At 38.6% G+C, this 19,583-nt stretch overlaps 3 protein-coding genes across 3 annotated transcripts; 2 read left to right on the forward strand and 1 right to left on the reverse strand.

The window, feature by feature from the left end:
- Nucleotides 1-4,675, forward strand: dph2 (diphthamide biosynthesis 2). The gene is made up of 7 exons (XM_056364828.1): nucleotides 1-235; nucleotides 1,090-1,266; nucleotides 1,418-1,530; nucleotides 2,308-2,528; nucleotides 2,628-3,314; nucleotides 3,906-4,088; nucleotides 4,294-4,675. The coding sequence occupies exons 2-7, from the start codon at nucleotides 1,117-1,119 to the stop codon at nucleotides 4,416-4,418; spliced, it is 1,479 nt and encodes a 492-aa protein (XP_056220803.1). The 5' UTR covers nucleotides 1-235; nucleotides 1,090-1,116; the 3' UTR covers nucleotides 4,419-4,675.
- On the reverse strand, nucleotides 4,672-10,505 carry ncf2 (neutrophil cytosolic factor 2). Its single transcript, XM_056364827.1, has 15 exons — nucleotides 10,265-10,505; nucleotides 9,957-10,039; nucleotides 9,644-9,752; nucleotides 8,589-8,723; nucleotides 7,909-8,016; nucleotides 7,627-7,686; nucleotides 7,221-7,264; nucleotides 6,897-7,038; nucleotides 6,709-6,774; nucleotides 6,287-6,341; nucleotides 6,122-6,165; nucleotides 5,833-5,978; nucleotides 5,632-5,743; nucleotides 4,915-5,032; nucleotides 4,672-4,810 (listed from the first exon to the last, which is right to left on the reverse strand). The coding sequence occupies exons 1-15, from the start codon at nucleotides 10,436-10,438 to the stop codon at nucleotides 4,719-4,721; spliced, it is 1,488 nt and encodes a 495-aa protein (XP_056220802.1). The 5' UTR covers nucleotides 10,439-10,505; the 3' UTR covers nucleotides 4,672-4,718.
- A 546-nt stretch (nucleotides 10,506-11,051) lies between these two features.
- garem (GRB2 associated, regulator of MAPK1) lies at nucleotides 11,052-19,583 on the forward strand. The gene is made up of 6 exons (XM_056364824.1): nucleotides 11,052-11,412; nucleotides 12,213-12,353; nucleotides 12,594-12,724; nucleotides 13,123-14,325; nucleotides 15,128-15,282; nucleotides 15,767-19,583. The coding sequence occupies exons 1-6, from the start codon at nucleotides 11,292-11,294 to the stop codon at nucleotides 16,614-16,616; spliced, it is 2,601 nt and encodes an 866-aa protein (XP_056220799.1). The 5' UTR covers nucleotides 11,052-11,291; the 3' UTR covers nucleotides 16,617-19,583.

Raw genomic sequence — 19,583 nt, forward strand, 5'->3', positions numbered from 1 at the left:
AGTGTTAGTACTGCTGTGTTATACTTCGACACATGTGTTGCTGTCAAAGAAGCGTCTACCAGTCAACAAATATCCACACCACACTGACCTGTAAGAGTACATGTATATGCTAATACGTGTACAAACCGTCAGAAGTTGTAAATAATAGTTTGTGTTGACTCAGTTGTTACACGAAGACCTTTTGGAGTAATTTCAGCTAGCGGCTAAGCTAGCAGACCGAGCTAAGGAGTAGAAGGTAAGCGTTGTTATCTGTTGTGTTACCACATGTGTCGTCATTTGGTAGGAAATGGTGTAGCTCCCAATTGACAGTGTATTCTAGTGGCTGGTTGATCGACCGATTTTCTGCTTTTTGCAACACATTGTTATTTTTGTGGAAGTGTGTTGGATATCTTAGTCAGTCTTAAACCCACCTTTAAAATTGTGAAACCGTTATTACGAAAACGTACTTGGTTGACAAATAGGGGTAACTGTTTAAAAAAAAAAAAAAAAGCCACCTTGAGATTTGTAAAACTCCGTCTAGACCATATCAGACCAGGTCAAAAACCAGAAAACTTAAAATTTCTCAAATGTGGACTAGGTTAACACAGGTGTAAATACAGTTTAAAACAAAGTTTCAGAATTGTGAAACATTACATGGATTTGTGAAAACTTAAAAAATAACAATTTCTCTGCTTTAATCCTATGATGAATATCAGACCAGGTCTAGACCAAAAACCGCTATACTTAAACTTGTCAAATCTAGACGAGATTATACCACAGAATCAAAAGACTTCAAAACACAGTTTCAGATTTGTGAAACCTTTTATTCTATTTTGAGGACAGAAAAGTCTTGTCTCATCACATCAGACCAGGGGTTTCACAAATCTGGAACTACATTTTAAGCAGTTACTGGAGTCAACTTGTTAATCAAGTCCAGATTTTGAGCCTTGACCTGGTCTATTAATACTGTCTTGAAGGAGAATATACAGTGAAATTGCGCTTTTTTTAGCTTTCATAAATAAAATTTTTATAAGTTTCTGATGAAGCGGTTGAAACCTCAAAACTCGTCAATAAATGTGGGTTATAGTCTAGTTTGTTGTGTCTTTGCAGGGACTGTTGAGTGTTCCTGATGCAATAATGGCTGATGCATTCAGCAGCAGCTCGGAAACAGTAATTCAGCGTGTAGTAGATGTCACAGTAAAGACAAATACTCCTCCAGAAAAACTTGAAGAGTTGTATCAGATTAAGAAGATCTGCGACTTTATCAGTCAGCATCAATTTCAGAAGGTGAGGACATAATCTTATTCATGTAAACATTTCAGTCCATTGTTTCCCACACAGATAAAAAAAAAGTCTTTGATTAGCTGACAGTCAGCTAAGCAGATCAAAAAAAAAATGCTTGAGAAGTTTATTTGTCTGAACTGGTTAATGTTCACAGGTTGCTCTGCAGTTTCCTGATGAGCTGCTGGTGGATTCAGTTTCTATAGCAGTAGAGATCGAGAGACACAGTAATGCCAAGCCATTCATTTTAGGAGATACATCCTATGGCAGGTAAGACACCAGGCTTGCCTGAGAAAACCCTTACTCGGTTATAATAATGCACGTCACCATCAGTGCTTGGACTCTTCGTGTAAAGTGAGGTGTTTTAATGAATGAGGATATTAACCTTTTGGCAATTTGATTTATTTATTCATTAGCATGTGTGATAATATGCCTTAGCATGGGAGCTTGTTGAAGTCATAAAGTACCAGCCTTTGCCTCCACACCATGAGTTTTATTTTGATGTTTAAGCACATATTTCAGATTCTTTTCCAAGACTTTCAAGGAGCTATTTGTAAGTTTTGGTATTGCTCATTACTCACCAGTCTAGAAAAATTGTTGTGATCTCAGCATCAAACGTCATTCTTTTATCACCAAGACCTCTCTACTCCCCTTGAAAACAACATAAATGTTAACTGCTGTCTCTATCGCGTCTTTTCTTCTACTGAAGTTAGCACGCTAACCAGCTAGCCCCGGCCTGTCTAGGCAATTTCTCATAGCGACTCACTGTGTCCTCCAGTCTTATCTAAAGATGTAGCACTGCTCAGAGGGCGTATTATAACCTCTTGTCTTGTAAATGCAACAATGGCCGAAGCTCTTGTCAGGAGACAATCACCACCACCTGTTCCTGGCAAGAAACTACGTTTGGCGGCAGAGAAAACTTACAAGTAGCCCCTTTAACTAAACAGGTTGTGAGTGAAAAGCTTTATTTGGTTTGTGTATTTGTTTAATAGAGGTGTCGCTGTTTTTGTGTACATTCATCATTTTTTATTGAATTCTCTCGAGCAGTTGCTGTGTGGACGAGGTAGCTGCCGAACACGTCGGAGCCGATTGTATTGTGCACTATGGCAGAGCTTGCCTCAGCCCCTCTAAAAGACTGCCCTTGATGTACGTGTTTGAGAGAAGACCGTTGGATGTGGACAAATGTGCCTCCACCTTCAGAGAACTCTACCCTGACTCACAGAGTCACATCATCATCCTCTATGATGTTAACTACGTTCACGCTATGAGTAAGATATCCCAAAGAGCTATCCTCTAGTCCAACAGTGGCACATCACTTCACATCTTTCCCTTTCAGTAACTGAATACAACATGTTTTCTTTTTACAGATGATCTTGTGACACTTCTGTCTCCAGAGTATCCAAACCTTGTTGCCTCAGAGCTTGTTGTCGAGGGGGAGCAGTGTTACAGTCACAGCCGGATCAGACAACATGATGATACCTGTCAGTCAGAACAAGACAACCGGCAGGTTATTTGTCAGTTTGGGAGGCAGTTCTCCTTGAAAAGTGGTTCAAGCATAACAGATTACAGTATGTTCTATGTTGGCCAGGAAGGAGCTGTTCTTACAAACTTCATGATGACTTGGAATCGCTGCTCATTTTGCTCTTTTGACCCCATCACAATGACGGGGAGGACTGAGTCCGTGAGCATTAACCGTGCACTGATGAAGCGATATTACGCTATAGAAAGGGCCAAAGATGCCAATGTGGTTGGCATCCTGGTCGGCACTCTGGGGGTGGCTGACTACCTCACTATCATCCAGCAGCTGAAGGAGACCATCCACAGAGCTGGCAAGAAGAGCTACATGTTTGCCATGGGGAAACTGAACGTGCCCAAACTCGCCAACTTTCTTGAAATTGACATTTTTGTGTTAATAGCGTGTCCTGAGAACTCACTGCTGGACTCAAGTGAGTTCTATAAACCTGTGGTGACGCCATTTGAGATGGAGGTGGCCTGCAACAAGAACAGGGAATGGTCAGAGGAATATGTCACAGACTTTCGACGTCTCCTACCAGGCTAGTTTCAGATTTATTCAAGTCAGAAATTCCTAAATCTGCTCTTCTCAACTTTATGTTAAGGGACTGTATGGAAATTAGGGAGGGGAGGTCAGAAGAAAGGTTATGTGTTTTTATTTATGCTGAAGGATGTGAATTTGCAATATTTGCAGTGGGTCAGTTTAAGAAAATGTTATATTAGTTCAGTTTTATGTTGTCTTTATTCAAAGTAAGAGAATAGGAAGAACAATAATAATTTTTTTGTTTGAAATTTGGTAATTGTTCATTCTGCTTATAGATTGCACTGATGGCTACTGTTGTTATTCCATTCATGTATTTTATGTTTTAAATTATATTAAGCCATCTTGGAGTTGGACCAACATTGTATTATATTTTAAGATCTGTTGTATTAAGTGGAGGGTCAAAAAAATTATAGCAGTCATGCTGAGGAGGATCTTTTTCTTTCTTTTTTTACAACCTCCTCCCCACTGCAGTGATTTTCACAAAGTTCCATATCTTTATTGGCCAAACATATTGGCCTTTATATTTTTATCATCAGTTGTCTTTTGCTATGTCCAACTTTTTCTTTTTTTAATCTCAACCCTGCTCCAGGTGGACAGAGTCATGTGCCTTTGGCTGATCAGCAGGAGGAGGGAGATGAGACCGACGTGTCTTTAATCACTGGAGCTCTGCGAAGCCACAATCTGTTGAGCATGGAGCCAGCAGTGTCCTCATATGGCTCTTCTGTGGTCCTCAGGAACCAGACGCTGACAGTCGCCAACACAAACTCAGCTGGTATGGAGCACTAACAAAGTTCAGATACTCCATTTAAGACATTGTTTGCTTTACTTTCCATACATCCACAAGTTTATTGCAGAATTTTGCACACATACAATAACTGTTACATTTTGCATCTTAATGAATTATACATAAATACAGAGAAGTAGACATTTAGAATCGTCTTGTATTACAATGACATGTTTTTGCTTTCTGTTTTCAGCATCTTTTCTGGCAGAACGGAGTTGGCGTGGCTTAGAGCAGAAGTTGGGAGAGACACCCGTGGTGAAGGCAGTAGAGGGCAGAAGAGGCATAGCTATTGCCTATGAAGAGGAAGGAACGTCCTGAAAATTTACCAGTAATCTACAAGGTCTTCAACAAATAATTTAACCATGACAGCTTGCGACTACAAATGTGCAGTATATACTTGTAATTACAGGAAACTGTAAGTAATTAAATGGTTTCACAGTCTAATTCCAGATATCACCAGTTTTTATCACATCACCAACAGTTACAACCTGTAACAATCTGTAGACCCTGATTAGTGAAAATTTTGGTTGATAATAAAATGGCTGTGGTAGGGGCACCTGGCCAGTTTACAGCTGTGGTCGACTGAACTGTTTAATTGTCCTTGGTCACTCTTTTAAATTACTGTCCATTCACAGGAACTTCTTCAACAAAGGATGCAGGGAATATACCAGTATTCCCTTTACATTGTCCTTCCAACCAATCCTGGTTCACTAAAGAAAAAGATGGAAGTTATGAATTAGAATGACATTTATTGATCAAATCATAGGATTTCTAAATATTTGGGATGTATATGGCTGAAAGAAGCGAGTCTCACCTCTAGAGAGCAATGTGATTGTATCCCCTTCATGAAAACTGAGATCCTCTGGGTTTGACGACTCATAGGAATGAAGTGCCACCAAGTGAATCTCGGTTTGTGGCTTTCCATCAGTTTGCTAAAACCACAAAACAGGCACATACAGTCCTTTCTCCTTAGTTTCATCATAACATAAGCTGAAACTAGTGATCTTGGTTTGCACTGGTTTTTCCAGCTTACAATGCATTTGCAAATGATTCTCTTTTGAATCTTTTGTCAGTCACAGTTAAGTCATACAATTTTTTTTTGGTGTTGATTAAATCATGTCCATTTAGGGTGACCTGATAGTAAGGGCGCATACCACATGGGCTCAAAAGCCTGCATGTTATTCCCACACTCTATCCCTGTATTTCCTGTCTGTCTCCCCTGTCACCGTCTAATAAAGGCATAAAAATGCCAAAAAAACCTGAAAAGTAATCATGTCTGCCTGTGCTATAGTGATGTACCACAGTTGTTGCATTCCACTACAGGACCAGGAGTTTTCATTAGTCAAAATGTTTTCTCCCTGACAAAAAGGGAAATTCTCAGGTAACCCTTGAAGACTTTTTATCAGGAAGATAGTAAATTATAAGCAGGTTCCATTAATGAATTTTGATCTCACCTTGACCCCCATTTTAGGAAACTATAGTATCAACCAGAATCACTGTATTTTGTGAGGACAGTATACACACTTCTTACCTCCTTGGTGTTACACCACAAGGTGATGTGTCTATCCTTGACATGACTCCACACTCTTTCCATTTCTGTGTTGGCATCGATCACACTTCGTTCATTGGCCTCGGATGTTAAACTAAATTAAAAAAAAGGACTGAATTTTGTACTCAGCAGTAACACAATATACCAAACAAACTGGAAGATATTTTCTAATGTGCACTCTACCTCAAGGTGATTGCAGTAGAGGGGAGATTCAGTTTCTTACTGATTTTCTCAATCAGTATGACATAGGGAGATCCAGGTGGTACCTTGACTATAAAAGTGAATGTAAACCGGACTTTGACAATATATGAATTGTCAGTAGTTTCTTCCTGGCAATGATGAAAGAACCAATTCTCAGATTATTACAGAAGTGAGATAAAAATCCACCCTTCATTGCTGCCCAAATAACAGGTTGGTACATTTTGTGGATCAGGGGCAGGACTGGAGAAATCAGGGATTTAACCCAGCATACCTTACATTGTGTGTCTTCACTGCTGTTATCTCTTGGAGTACCACCTTAAATACAGAAGATGGAAGAAAAAGGTTTTTTTCTTGTATTCGGTCAAATAGAAACACGTCCTCTTGTGATACAGCATGTGTTTTGACAGACAGGTATGGGATTGGTCGACTTGTTTACCTTGTTTTCTCTCAGGTCTGGTTGGTGGTTCTCGACTTGGAGGTGTACGTTTTCCCTATCCACGGTTATTCCCATCCAAATAATGCCATTCAAAATACAAATAAATAATGATGGTTTTTATACTGGCATAACCTCGTAACCTGCAACATACTACAAAACTTGAAAAAATACCTAATTTCATCACGTCGTTTTAGAAACCTTCAGATTATTATTAAAAATAAAGAAAAAAGACCCCTGATAATATATTTAACAAACCTTTTTAAAGTTGTAAAATGTTTGACTACGGAAGATTATATTGGTTCAACACATACTAATAAGCTACATAAAAAAACAAATGATTCCTACTATTGTAATGGCTGTACAGTGTGTTTAAACAAACGCAAAGTAAGAAAACTTTGAAAACTAAGAAGTTTATTCCTCACCTCATTCTGTTTAGAAGCCAATGAGATCTCCAAACGTTCCAGGTAATTGTAAGGAACAAGTCCCCTCTATAATTGACAGGGTAATTAATTGAATAATGGGTTATATGCGTATTTCATTAGAAGAAAAAAAACAAGTTCCATATGGTCCACAGTGGCAGATGTGCAGATTCTGGATCTAGTGGTCTTACTCTTTCATTGAAGATCACAGATGCCCAGTTGTCAGTGCCCTTCTGCAGTACAAACACAATATTGCCCGGCACTACAGCCAACTCATCACTGGTCTCAGGGACAAACTCAAACAGGACAGTGTGGGGTTCTCCTTCCAAAGCCCTGTGCAGACAGAAGATGTCCATGTGGTATAAAGGCACCTGCTGTACAAGTGGTAAAGCATTTGTAACCTGCTGTTCCTTTGAGTTCATTTACACAGTGATTCATTTTCCTCTTGTGAAGCATATTATTCATAGATTTGCTCAACTCTATTTTTTAAAAATATATTAGTAAGACTGTTCTACCTGAGGACTTCAGGTTCCTTTGGACGAGTAGGACCATCTTCAACCTGTCAAATGTAAACAAAAACACAAAGCATCCAATCAGTATCAAGGCTGGAGACAGTTTCAAATGTAGTCGTCTCAAACATGGTACAGCACAGCATCACAGCATCACAGCAATAGTTTCTTATTTAAAAAAAAAAAAAGTAAGAGCTTATTTAATATTATTAATTCATTTATGATGTTGTGTTACATCCTTGTATTGTAGTCACCAGGAGCCTACTAGTTGATCAAGGTTGTGAATAATCTGATTTTTTTTTAAATAATTGTATATATTGTTTGGCATATTTAACATAATATGCTGCTGTGCGGGGCAGATTTCTCAACAGATTGTGCTGTTTCTATTGAGACAAAGACAAACCCATGTCACCTGCGGCTGTAACGGAGCAAACCCAGAGAACTCATCCTGAGGAACAACAGAGGCGACCACCTGCAGATAACATAAAAAAGTAGGTTATTTACTGTTTATCACTTTGAAATTTTATTACAGTTTACTGCAAAATATTATCTCAAATTTATTTATGAGATTATAAGTGTAGAAGTAAAAAGTATGACGATAAGGTTGTGTTTTACCGTATGAATGAGTTCATATCACACTAATGAATAATGTAGTAACATCTGTGTAATGCAAAGGTATTAGATAAAGTTCTACCTTTGCTTTTCCCAGATAGTCCTTCTTCTCCAGCTCAGCAACATAGTGTTTATTTGGCTTAAATAGCTCTTTTGAGGGGAACTCGACTGGTTTGAAAAGTTTCTGTTTCTGTTGATGAAATTACAAGGGATATTAGTTCAATTCAATTCAAGTCAACGATGCTTTATTGGCATGACCGTATGAGAAAAAAACTATATTGTGAAAGCATCGAAATACTATTTCCAAAAATGCTAATACAAAATGCAATTAATAATAATTATATATTCACAGTATATTATTTGTGTGTGTGTGTGTGTGTGTGTGTGTGTGTGTGTGTGTGTGTGTGTGTGTGTGTGTGTGTGTGTGTGTGTCTTGGATTAATATATAAACATAATATAATAAGAAAGTATAATAAACAAAAGTATGACTTTTAGCTGTACAACAGTAACAGTCCATGCCTTATCCTTGATCCTTCTCCGGTTTTAGGAGCATTACGCTGATGTATGTATTTTCACTTTCAAATACACTTGGTTAATATATGCCTTTATCCACTCTTAATAAATAAATAAATACTCACATTTTCTTGTCATGAATATAATCACATTTAAACATATTAAATAACTGAATTGTTATATATTGGTGAAATCACAATTTTTTTTTTTCATGGCATCTTGATAACAGTGACCACATATAAAACTAACCAGGGTTGACTGCAGAGCTCTGTCAATGATATTGAGCTTGGCCTCTGTCTTGTAGTTGAGAGCTTTCACGAGGTTTTCCTGGGCCTTTTCCCACTTGCCCAGCTGAGCCTCAGCCAGGGCCATGTTGTGGAGAACCTGTGGCAGGAAACGTTGATAATACATTAGGAACTTGTCACTATTTTGATCCCTCAAGCCTTTGGAGACCACAGAATCAAACATAACATCTAAACCTCTGTTATTAGGATTCATGATTCCATTCATTCATTTTTTTTAAATATTGGAAATTAGTGAATATGTTGTACTTTGCAACATAGCCAAATAAAAACAGACAAACTGTTGAATCATTAGTCATTAATGCAGATTAAACAAAGAGTGTTCAGAATTAACATCTTTGAACTGTTTGACAGTAATGCACAGAATACAGAAGAATAGTCTTAAGTAGAGAGACTAGGGATGGCAGCAAGGGACGGTTGGAATTATTTTGTTAGCCTCTGTAAGCAACGGTCTTATAATATAAATAATATAATTACCTGTCTGTTTTATCATAAGCAATAAAATAAATAAATTGTGCCTATTTTGACTCAAGGTATGCCTATGTTCTATGCAAAACAAAACTCAATAACTGTTCTTTGATAAATATTATCAAATAAAGTAAGTAATACTATAATGTTATTGTAGAACAAAGCATAGTTCAGAATACTGTACTTTTTGAGACCAAAAGCAAAGGTTGATTAGTGAAATTGAATGCATTTTTAACATGTTGCAACCATCCCCAGGTTTGGGGTCAGTTGTAACATTTAAATTCTTCCATTCAAATAAACACTGTGAATGATATGTCATATGTAATCATCTTTAAATGGTATGGGTAATTAGCAGACAGATGTACATTTAATATGTAAGTTGTGAATTTGGTTGGTTTAGTCCAAATACTTTCAGAGTAACAGAGAAATGCAAAAAGGGTTGCAACTGTCCCCAGTCTCCCCTAATTTATTAATTTTTAAATTACATATATAACAAGAACATATAAAAATGATTGGGCACTTTTAAATACTTACATCACATGCATATAATTTGCATCTGAGGCCAAGTGCTTTGTAATCTATCAGCTGGTTGCCTCTTAGTGCTTTGAAGGCCTGCTGGAAATCACCTAAACTCTCCTCATACCTTTGGACAGGCATAATCCAGTTATTTACTTTTGCATATAATGAACCACAAAAAAATACAAACACAAAAATAAAGAAAAGTTTAAAAAAATGTATGATTAGGGATAAAACTTAGTGATAACAAAAGCAAATTGTGTCTATTACAAAGTAGAAATCACTGTTCAATATAAAAATGAATGTGGACATGATGAATGGTGCTTCTTGCCTCTTTTTTCTGTAAAAGGTGATTCCTCTTTGAAAGAAAGCAACAGCCAAATGCTCATCCTTGCGTATGCTGCAATCAAACGCCTGAGGAAACCAAGAGAACACTGTGACTTCCTCATGAAGAAAAGAGAAACTGTAAACTCTACTTCTTCTTTCTCAATGACTTGCACTTAGAGACACTAAAATAGCTCAGCATTTCAGTCTTATCAGTGACACACAAACAAGATTTTACTTTTTGATAAGCAATATTACATCATATATATTGAAGGTAATTGTGTGTAATATTTTAGTCTGCATTTTTTCATGTACCTTTTCTGCAGCATCCAGCTCTTGGTTAAGAAGATGGAGACAACCTATGTCAAAACAAATTTTGGAGTTTGGTTCCTGGATTGACAGGAAAATCCTGAGTGCTTCTTGAAAATCCTGTCTCTCAGCATAGGTGACAGCCTCATCCCACTGGCGCAGAGTGTCCACAAAAGACATAGCTGCTGGTTAGGAGTACAACAGTCAACTACAGACCAGGTTAAGGAAGCTCCTCTGATTTGTACCAGCGAGATCAGGAAGTGTGATGACTGTCATTGTTGCTAAATTTACATCTCCACCACACCACCAAGATTCAAGGCCCAATGATTGTTCTTTTTCTCCCCATGTGATTTTTGGGCAGCTGTGTAGCAATTCAGTGTGTGTGTGTGTGTGTGTGTGTGTGTGTGTGTGTGTGTGTGTGTGTGTGTGTGTGTGTGTGTGTGTGGATGCGTGGGTTTGTGTGTTTAAATAGAAATGACTAATAAATATATAATTTTCTCTTCTATAACAGTTTATAAATGAGAGATAGATCAGCAGCAGGTGGTGTTTTATTTTGGAAGGGGCTATCTTTATTCTGCCCTCTTGTCTTTTAGTTTTCAGGATCAGTGCCAAACTTTACAACACAAAATTTCCAGCAGATACTGGCACTGATCTCCCATTAGCAAATACCATACACTCACCAAGAACTATAACATGTTAACCCTAACATCTCTTGTGTATCCATAAATAAATTAAACTCTTATTTTAAAAGAACAAATTACGTGTTTCCGTTGTTCATGTGGCTAACTTGCCTTGATGCAATCGTCGCTAGCTAAACAAACATGGCTCTGCTGCATTATCAGACTACAGATCTTAATGATCGTAGGCAGGTGAAAAGGGGAATATGCGACAGTCAATAAGAAACGTGCCAAACGTGAAGCTGTAGATGGAGAGTTGATATGTTGTGAAGCTGGTTAGCTTAGTGTAGCGTTTTGTGACCGTGTTTACACACAGCTAAGTTAGCTCTCCCTTTTGGCTAATGTAAGCTAGCAAAATGGACCTTGGAACAATGTTGTACAACAATTTAAAAGATGTTACATGGAGCACGACGTCCTTGCCATTAGATCAACTGGTCAGTGCTTATAGGCTGCCTCAAATTGCCAAGCTGGACAACGGTTAGTAACTTTTTGACACTGCCAAGTTTTCAACCTACAGCACAGCGGTAGCTAGCAGCTAGTTAGCAGTCAGACAAACTCGGTTGAATTTTCTCAGCGTGTCTGAACTGTTTCCCAACAAAATCGTCATGTTTACGTGGGAAAAAAAGCTGGTGTCAGTGTTATTTTCTGTATGTCATGTAACTCTCCGCTGTCACGTTGTAGCTGTGTAATTAAAACCGGTACGTTGATTTAAAAACAACTATTGTCATGGTAGCAAGGTACGAAATGTTAGGGACAACATATAAAGCCATCAAATGACTTTTGAATTTGTTGTAAACAAATACTTTGGTTTGAGTGGAGCATCCTGTGAGGCTCAAAAGTGACACAAACAAGGAAACAGTCACTATGGTTTTCCTGACTGATGATGTTTAATTGTTTGGGCTAATCACCATGGTCATCAGGGTTCATTTCAGTGCCGCTGTTACCCACTCCAAGCATAACACAGTCTGCCTGAGATACCATACTTGTTGTTAATATCAATCACGATCAACATTAGTTTGCTTTTTCAAGTGTTATGTTGATGATATTTCACATAACTTGACAGTTATTAATGTTTCATGTCTTCAAGACTTAAAATGTGCCAAAATGGCAACATATATCAAGAAGTTATTCTGAAGGTTTGGTAAATTTACTTTGCATTTGATATTCTGATATCTACTGTACTATCGAGCGGTGGTACAGTATTTCCTTAGTTGTAAGATATAATCTGCTATCAGTGCTTGGCTTTGTGAATGGTTTAATTGTTTTTGTTTCTGCAGGTCAGTTGGTTGAAGGGCTTAGAGACAATGACTACCTCTTGATTCATTCCTGCCGTCAGTGGACGACTATTACTGCTCACAGTCTGGAGGAGGGACACTACGTCATTGGGCCCAAAATAGAGATCCCAGTACACTACGAAGGTGAGCTACTTCTACATACATGCTTCTAAAGTTTGCCTGATATTGTCCTTGATAAGGTATCGCTGTTTATATTCAAAATGCGAAAAGGTTAATGAGGTTAATGCACAGCAAATCCCCAAACTCTCAAATCCTGACAATGCAATGGAGGATGTGGGTTGCTGAAATTTGGCACTACAGACCATTTAATGATGGTTCAATGCTTGCTTGACCTTGTCGTTGGTATGCACTTTCCTTCTTAAGGTCAGTTTAAGCTACTGGAGCAGGACAGAGATGTCAAGGAGCCTGTGCAGTACTTCAACAGTGTGGAGGAGGTTGCCAAAGCATTCCCTGAAAGAGTATATGTCATGGAGGAAATCACATTCAATGTTAAGGTATATTTTATCTATTAAAGGGTTCATTATTATTGCTTTCTGACTGTTTATAGCATATCATAGCTATGCCATATAACATATTATTAACACTTCTACTACTCTGACATCAGGGGTATTCCATAAGTAAGATTTCCAGTTAAGATCAGAAATCTTCCTGTTAAGACTTGTAAGAAGAGTTTTTTTGAGTAGGCTGGTTTAAACCTATGTTGTGGTGCTCAGTTTTGTGAGCTCCACAAAGCAAGTTCAAACCAGCCTACTTACTGCTACTTAAGCCAGGACACCATTAAAATATATCCTTCCATGCTGTCTTTGTTGGTCAGTTTTTCGTTTGAACCTCTTTTCACACTGTTGATGTACCAGCCTCATGGTTTGTCCTTTTCCATGTCCTCTTTGCACAGATGGCTTCAGGGGAATGCAATGAAGACACAGAAGTTTACAACATTACACTAAGCACCGGCGATGAACTGACATTAATGGGCCAGGCCGAGATCCTCTATGCCAAGACCTCCAAAGAGAAATCAAGATTCAACACAATATTTAAGAAGATCGGGAAGCTGAACTCCATCAGTAAGATTGGTCGAGGCAAGATGCCTTGCTTGATCTGCATGAACCATCGCACCAACGAGAGCATCAGCCTGCCTTTCCAGTGTAAAGGCAGGTTCAGCACGTGTAGTCCTCTGGAGCTTCAGATGCAGGACGGCGAGCACACCATCAGGAACATTGTGGAGAAAACCCGCCTCCCAGTCAATGTCACAGTACCCAGCAGTCCACCCCGCAACCAGTATGACCTCCACCTCATCCGTGAGGGTCATCGCTATAAGTTGGTCAACATTCAGACAAAGACAGTGGTTGTGTGCTGCATTCTACGAAGTAACAAAATTATCCCCATCCATTTTCCCTTTCACATGGCCATGCCTAGATTTATTATTCCAGAGGAACTGCTGCAAGGGGAGCTGTGGCTAGACACTATGGTACATCGGTGGTTCACCTTCTGCCAAGAGCAGTTTGACATAGACGACTATTCTCGTGCCGTACGTGATGTGCGGACAGACTGGAACGATGATGGAAAGAGCCCTAAGAGAAGTAGCGGGAATGGTAGTTGCAGTGGAAGCAGCGGAGGCAGCAGCAGCTCCAACGGGTGTTCAAGCCACATGCAGATTCCCAGCTCTTTAACCTACGCCCGCGATGAACTCACCCAGTCCTTCCACCGACTCTCTGTGTGTGTGTACGGCAGCAACCTGCATGGTAACAGTGAGGTCAACTTGCAGGGATGTATGACACTATGTGGAGATTGGGCTCTTCTGCCATCTGATAGCATTGCTTCAGACTCAGGAGAAAATGAACACTTTTTCCCTGAGCTGCTGGACAGTACAAGCCAACAAACATCCCTCAACAAGTCGGATGTTCCCTATGAGGAGCTGTGGTTGGATCACTTGAGAGGCCAGATTTCAAAACCTTCTTTAAGTGAGGTCATTCGAGGCATCAACAATGGCTGTGGCACAACAGCAGCCCTATCATACCCAGTCACTTGTCCTCTTGGGGCAGTAACCAGTTCGGATGCCTCTCTTACGCCACCACCGGTCCCACCCAAGTCTGAAGCTGTGAGTATTACCCATTATTCTTAAAGTTGTAATCCTTAAGGTTTCAGTCGTGGTTGATTTGGCACCTATGGTTACTGTGCTTACACCAAACACTCCTTAAGCAGCTACAGCTTCTCTGACAACTACTATCTCAGAAATACAACAGCAACAACTGATGTATCAGTTTACAGTGCAAATAAACAAACTCTCATAACAACGAGAGTTTAAAGTCAGTCAATAATAATTGCAATTGGATCTGATTTCCTATTACATATAGTGTATGTAGTTTTCCACACAACAGCAGGCCACAGTAGAGCTGGTTACCTGCTGTAGAGTTGGAGATGTGGAGCCTGCACAGCTCACTGCAGCTGCTCCCTCTTGTTCCATTACTCACCTGACAAAAGATGAAGAAAATATCTATAGTGTTGTTCGATGAATGCTCAGTGGGTTGTAGCCATGGTGAAAAATATGTTGCGTTTTCTGTAGCTGTGTCACAATAAAAGTAACCCCATGTTTCACCAGTTGAACACTTTTAATGTGAAGCAACAGCAGTAGGTTGATCTGACTGTAACGAAATACAGCTCTAACATGCTGTAAAGAGAGTTACAAGTTAACAGTGAGGCTGTCATGAATGAGGTACAATTGCACTGGATGTCATGCATTTATTGTTTTCATGTGAATCCCTCATGCTTAGATCGGCAGTCTGAATCCTGTGCAAAAATGGCAGACACTGCGTTTACCAATAAAACTATTATATAGTGAATGTTACATGTAACATGTTAGTTTTGCTGTCAGTTTTAAAATTAGGTCATTTCCTTTCTAGGTGAAGGAAGAATGTCGTCTTTTGAACGCCCCACCAATCCCTCCTCGAAGTTTGAAACAGATGCCATCGGTGCCCATCCTGTCAAAGCCACGTCAGCAAGAGACTCGGTCTCCAAGTCCAACCCTCTCCTATTATTCTTCTGGTCTCCACAACATGTAAGAACAGGAAGCATTTCATAGCACACCTGTGACAACAATTATACCTAATTACAATAACAAAGGGGAAATCAGGACACGAAAGTGATGCTGCATATACTCACAGTATTATTCTAATGTCAAAGGCTGATTTACAGTATGTTGATATGACTTAGTCCTTGGTAACCATTTTCTCCATCTATTTTTTCTTACTCCTCTCAACCGCCCTCTAAAATCCACCTAGAAATTTCTTATGTAAAGTTCGTGGTGTCCCTTAAATATTTAATCTGTACAGTCTTTCATGATAGATTTGAGTGCAGATAAAAAGTAATAGCATCTGCACATTGAAGTTTCTCCTTTGCCCTTAATCTTTTATTCACCTTCATTCTTCAAAAGCTGTAAAGTAAGTCATGTGTTACTTCATTATTAAATATTTAAATCATATTATGAGGCCTGCAGGAAGTTTGCTTCTCTACCACTAAACAATATTATGTTTTTCCAACAGTAGTGGAGCGTGTGAAAAAGAAGCACCCGACCCACAAGAGCCAAGCCGTGTGTGCTACCCCTGTACCTGGGGTAAATCCAACAGCACTGAGCCAAGTGCTTCTCTGCCCAGTGGTAGCCTGCCATCAGATGGGATGTCCTCGAGGTTGTCTTGGCCAAATAACTTCAGTGGAGGAGAATCACACTGCATGGAGGAATTTCTACCAGCCAGCTGTCGGAGTTACTACAGTTACCCAAGAAAGAGATCCCCGAGCACCCCGAAAACCTGCACATCAAGCCTTGTTGACTTTGATGGCCGAGAGCATGCACAGAGCAGTAATGACTTCAGGTTGCAGAATGCTTCTCTGAATCAGTTCTGCACAAAATCTTCAAGCTACAATTCAGAGATGTACAGAGACAAGCCAATAGAAGAATCTAACACTAAGCAGAGCCTCTCTTGCCCCATCTTACCCCCGAGAACGCCAAAATCTAATGCCATAAAAAAGTGCACAGACTTACTCTGTGACAGTGAGCAGGAGACTCCAAATTGTTCACTTACTCAGCCTGAGCAGAGCACCAAAGAGATTTATTCCATCTCTGACTCATTAACTCTTAACTGTCCATCCTTCTCTCCGACTGCACAGTGGCAGCCCCCATCCAGCCTGGCTGGCCTTTCAATTGAAGAGGTGTCCAAATCTCTAAAATTTATTGGCCTGCCAGATGACATTGTTTCTCTCTTTGTCTCTGAGAAGATTGATGGGAATTTACTGTTGCAGCTCACTGAGGAGATTTTGTCTGAAGACTTCAAGCTAAGCAAACTGCAGGTGAAGAAACTCATGCAGTTCATAAATGGGTGGAGACCCAAGATATAACTAACAGTATATGACACTAAAGCCTGCTGTAAAGCAGAGAGAGTCATGCCTTCAGTATATATGCTATGCACACCAAGCCACAGAGTTTCTTTTGTATAACATGAATTTATTTCCTTGTTACTATATTGTGCGGAAGATAGTTGGTTAATACGTCCCAGCCCACTTAAAGTCTGTGACTGCTATGTACTAACTGAATGGAATCATTTGGCACTTTCATGAAGATATTTTCATGTCAACTACTTAGGACTTTTTTCACCCACAGCCTACTGGTGTTCATGTCATTACACAGACCAACAAATTTAAAGAAAAACACTGATGAGACAAGGACAGGATCTCCTTGATGAGGACATTGTGTGATTCTGGTCCTATTTTAAGGATTTTTAAAAGAGCGCAACCAGAGAATGGGCTGTAGTATAGATTGTTTATGTAACACATGAAAAACAATGTAAAAAAAAAACAACAGTGATTTTACAAGTGGACAAACAGTTGGAAATTTGGCTTTGGTAACATCCCCCCAAAATTATCATATTATAATTTTCAAAAAATTGAATAATAACAAGCTTATATCTCAAACTTGCATTTATATAGTTATGCAGTTAGTGACATTTGCTGTATGCAGTGTTTTAATTCATTTTGTATGGGATTCATTCCTGCATGGTTTTCACAAGGTCAGGGGACGTGTTAGAGAAGGTTACTACAAGTGCATTTCTAAACGTCACAAAACAGTTGATTTAATTCCCAACTGTCAAATGAAGTCAAGTCCACCAACTGCTAACAAGTATTACGATGTACTTGTGTTCTTTAAAAAAACCTTCCCCTTTCAGCTCTTCTTAAGCACAAAGCTTCATCTACATCAGTGAACGTTTGTTTTACTTTTCCAAATGATGAAAAAAAGTCAGTGATGGAAACCATATTGTGTAGCCTGCAGTATCATACTGATGTACAGTTCCTTAGAAAATTAATTTGAGAAATGAAACGGGGGGGGGGGCTGTGGGGCTGTGGGGCTTTGGCATTTTTAAATAAGAATTTGGTTTCCTGCTCTAAATAGATTGTGTCAGGTAAAAAGAAAAACATTTAATTTTTGAAGACAGGTTCTAAAAACAAAATCAGCTTTTAATGTTTACGGAGAAGTAGCTGACATCTATGTGATATGACTTAAAAGAGTTGGTTTACCCTCTGGTTTTAGAAGATAAACGGTTGCATGCATTTAAACCAACGTGGGCTTTGTTAGTGATAAGAAATTGCATCTGCATTCTTGGTGTGATTGTACACTACAGAACTATGCTAATTAAGAGTGAGCCAACTCAAATGATTGTCATGGTCTCTCAAGAGGTGCATTCTTATGCAAGGTCTTATTTCTATTTGATGCCTTTTTTTAATATTAAGTTAAATTTCAACTATATTGCTACTTGCTTTAATCTAGAAATTCTCTAACTTGAGGTTATTTATAACTGCAAATGAATGAATGATGCCTAACAAAATGATGTCTTTACTCGAAGACTAACATGGAAATAACCAACAGAGGGAATGACAAATTACATTCTACATCGAATACAAATTATGCATCAAGCACTTTGGTAGATTTCAGTCTTATGAATTACAGTTGTTAAATATAAACATATAAAAGAAGAGAGTCTATGTAGAGAGAGTGAATGCACTACATGTTTTTTCAAAACTAAAAAGGTACGTCTTGTCTCCTCTGTTCTCATTGTATTACAAGTGTCCTCTAATGCAAGAAACACATAAAAGAGCTTTTCTGCGCCTTAACCCAGAGACCTTAAAATATGTGATGTTTCAGTTTGGCTTAACATTTTCATTTTGCAGTCTCTTGTCATGAGAATATTCTCTAACATCTCAACGTGAACTGAGGGAATGGTGTTGAGTGTGTATTTCTTCAGACCCTCAGAGGCATGTAAACTAAAGTTGAAAATGATCTGCTATAATGAAATGTTGGTTTATATTTGGTACATTTTTGTTCTATAGCGTTGATTCAGAGTTGATTTATTTATGCAGTTATTTAACATAACGATCAATATGCAAAACAGTTAGCTCCTTGACAATTCTTATGGATGATATATGAAGGTGCCTCAGCAAAAATGGCATCTATACAACCCAGGTAATCTGTTGGCCAACCGCTGTCGTTTTTTCTCCCCTGTCACTGTGCAGTGGGTTGTTACATATTTTACTTGATATTTTCATTTTGTATGTAAATGCAAATATAATGTAATTTTTTTTTAAAGGAAGTGATTACTAATGTTGAAATTATTTTTATTGAGAAAAAGCTTATGTTCAAATTTCCGTTCTTTTTTTATCCTGCAAAACTTGGGTTATACTTTTGTTTATAAATCCATGCATTAAAATAACACTTATACTGATAATGTTAATAAGCCATGTGTCCAGGTAATTTTCCAGATTCTCTTACAACTTAGTCCAGTACAGTACCCATATTTATTCACGGGGAATGACATAGTGTCTCTTGATACTATTATTATGTGGCGGTTAATGTCCTATGCAATACCCATGGCACTCGAAAGAGATCATGGGAAGGAACAACAAAGAAATTAAAGGGCATGGAGTATTATGTGTGTTGAAATTACCACAGTGTTAATTTCAGGAGAAAATCATGCTTGCTTAAAGAATTCTTCCAAGTCAGTCATTTTACTTGAATAATTCTGAGATATAAACTGTGAACACACTACAATAACCAGCCCAGTCCCATTAACATACATCACCATCAAGCATCAGTGCTAAAGAGTATTCCGTGTTGATAATGGCCATCAGCTCTGGACTGATGCTCAGATGAGTTATTGCCATTTTTGTGCAAAAAGGAGGGAAATGACTGTGACACTGGGTTTGATAACATCTGGAATAGTATTTGAAATCTTGAGTTATGAACAGTTATCTTTCAAATTAACTCCTGTTTCCCTATTTTTGATTGTATAATCTATTAAAAATGGATTAACTGAT

The sequence above is a fragment of the Seriola aureovittata genome, chromosome 20 (assembly GCF_021018895.1).
Source record: "Seriola aureovittata isolate HTS-2021-v1 ecotype China chromosome 20, ASM2101889v1, whole genome shotgun sequence".
Lineage (NCBI taxonomy): Eukaryota > Metazoa > Chordata > Actinopteri > Carangiformes > Carangidae > Seriola > Seriola aureovittata.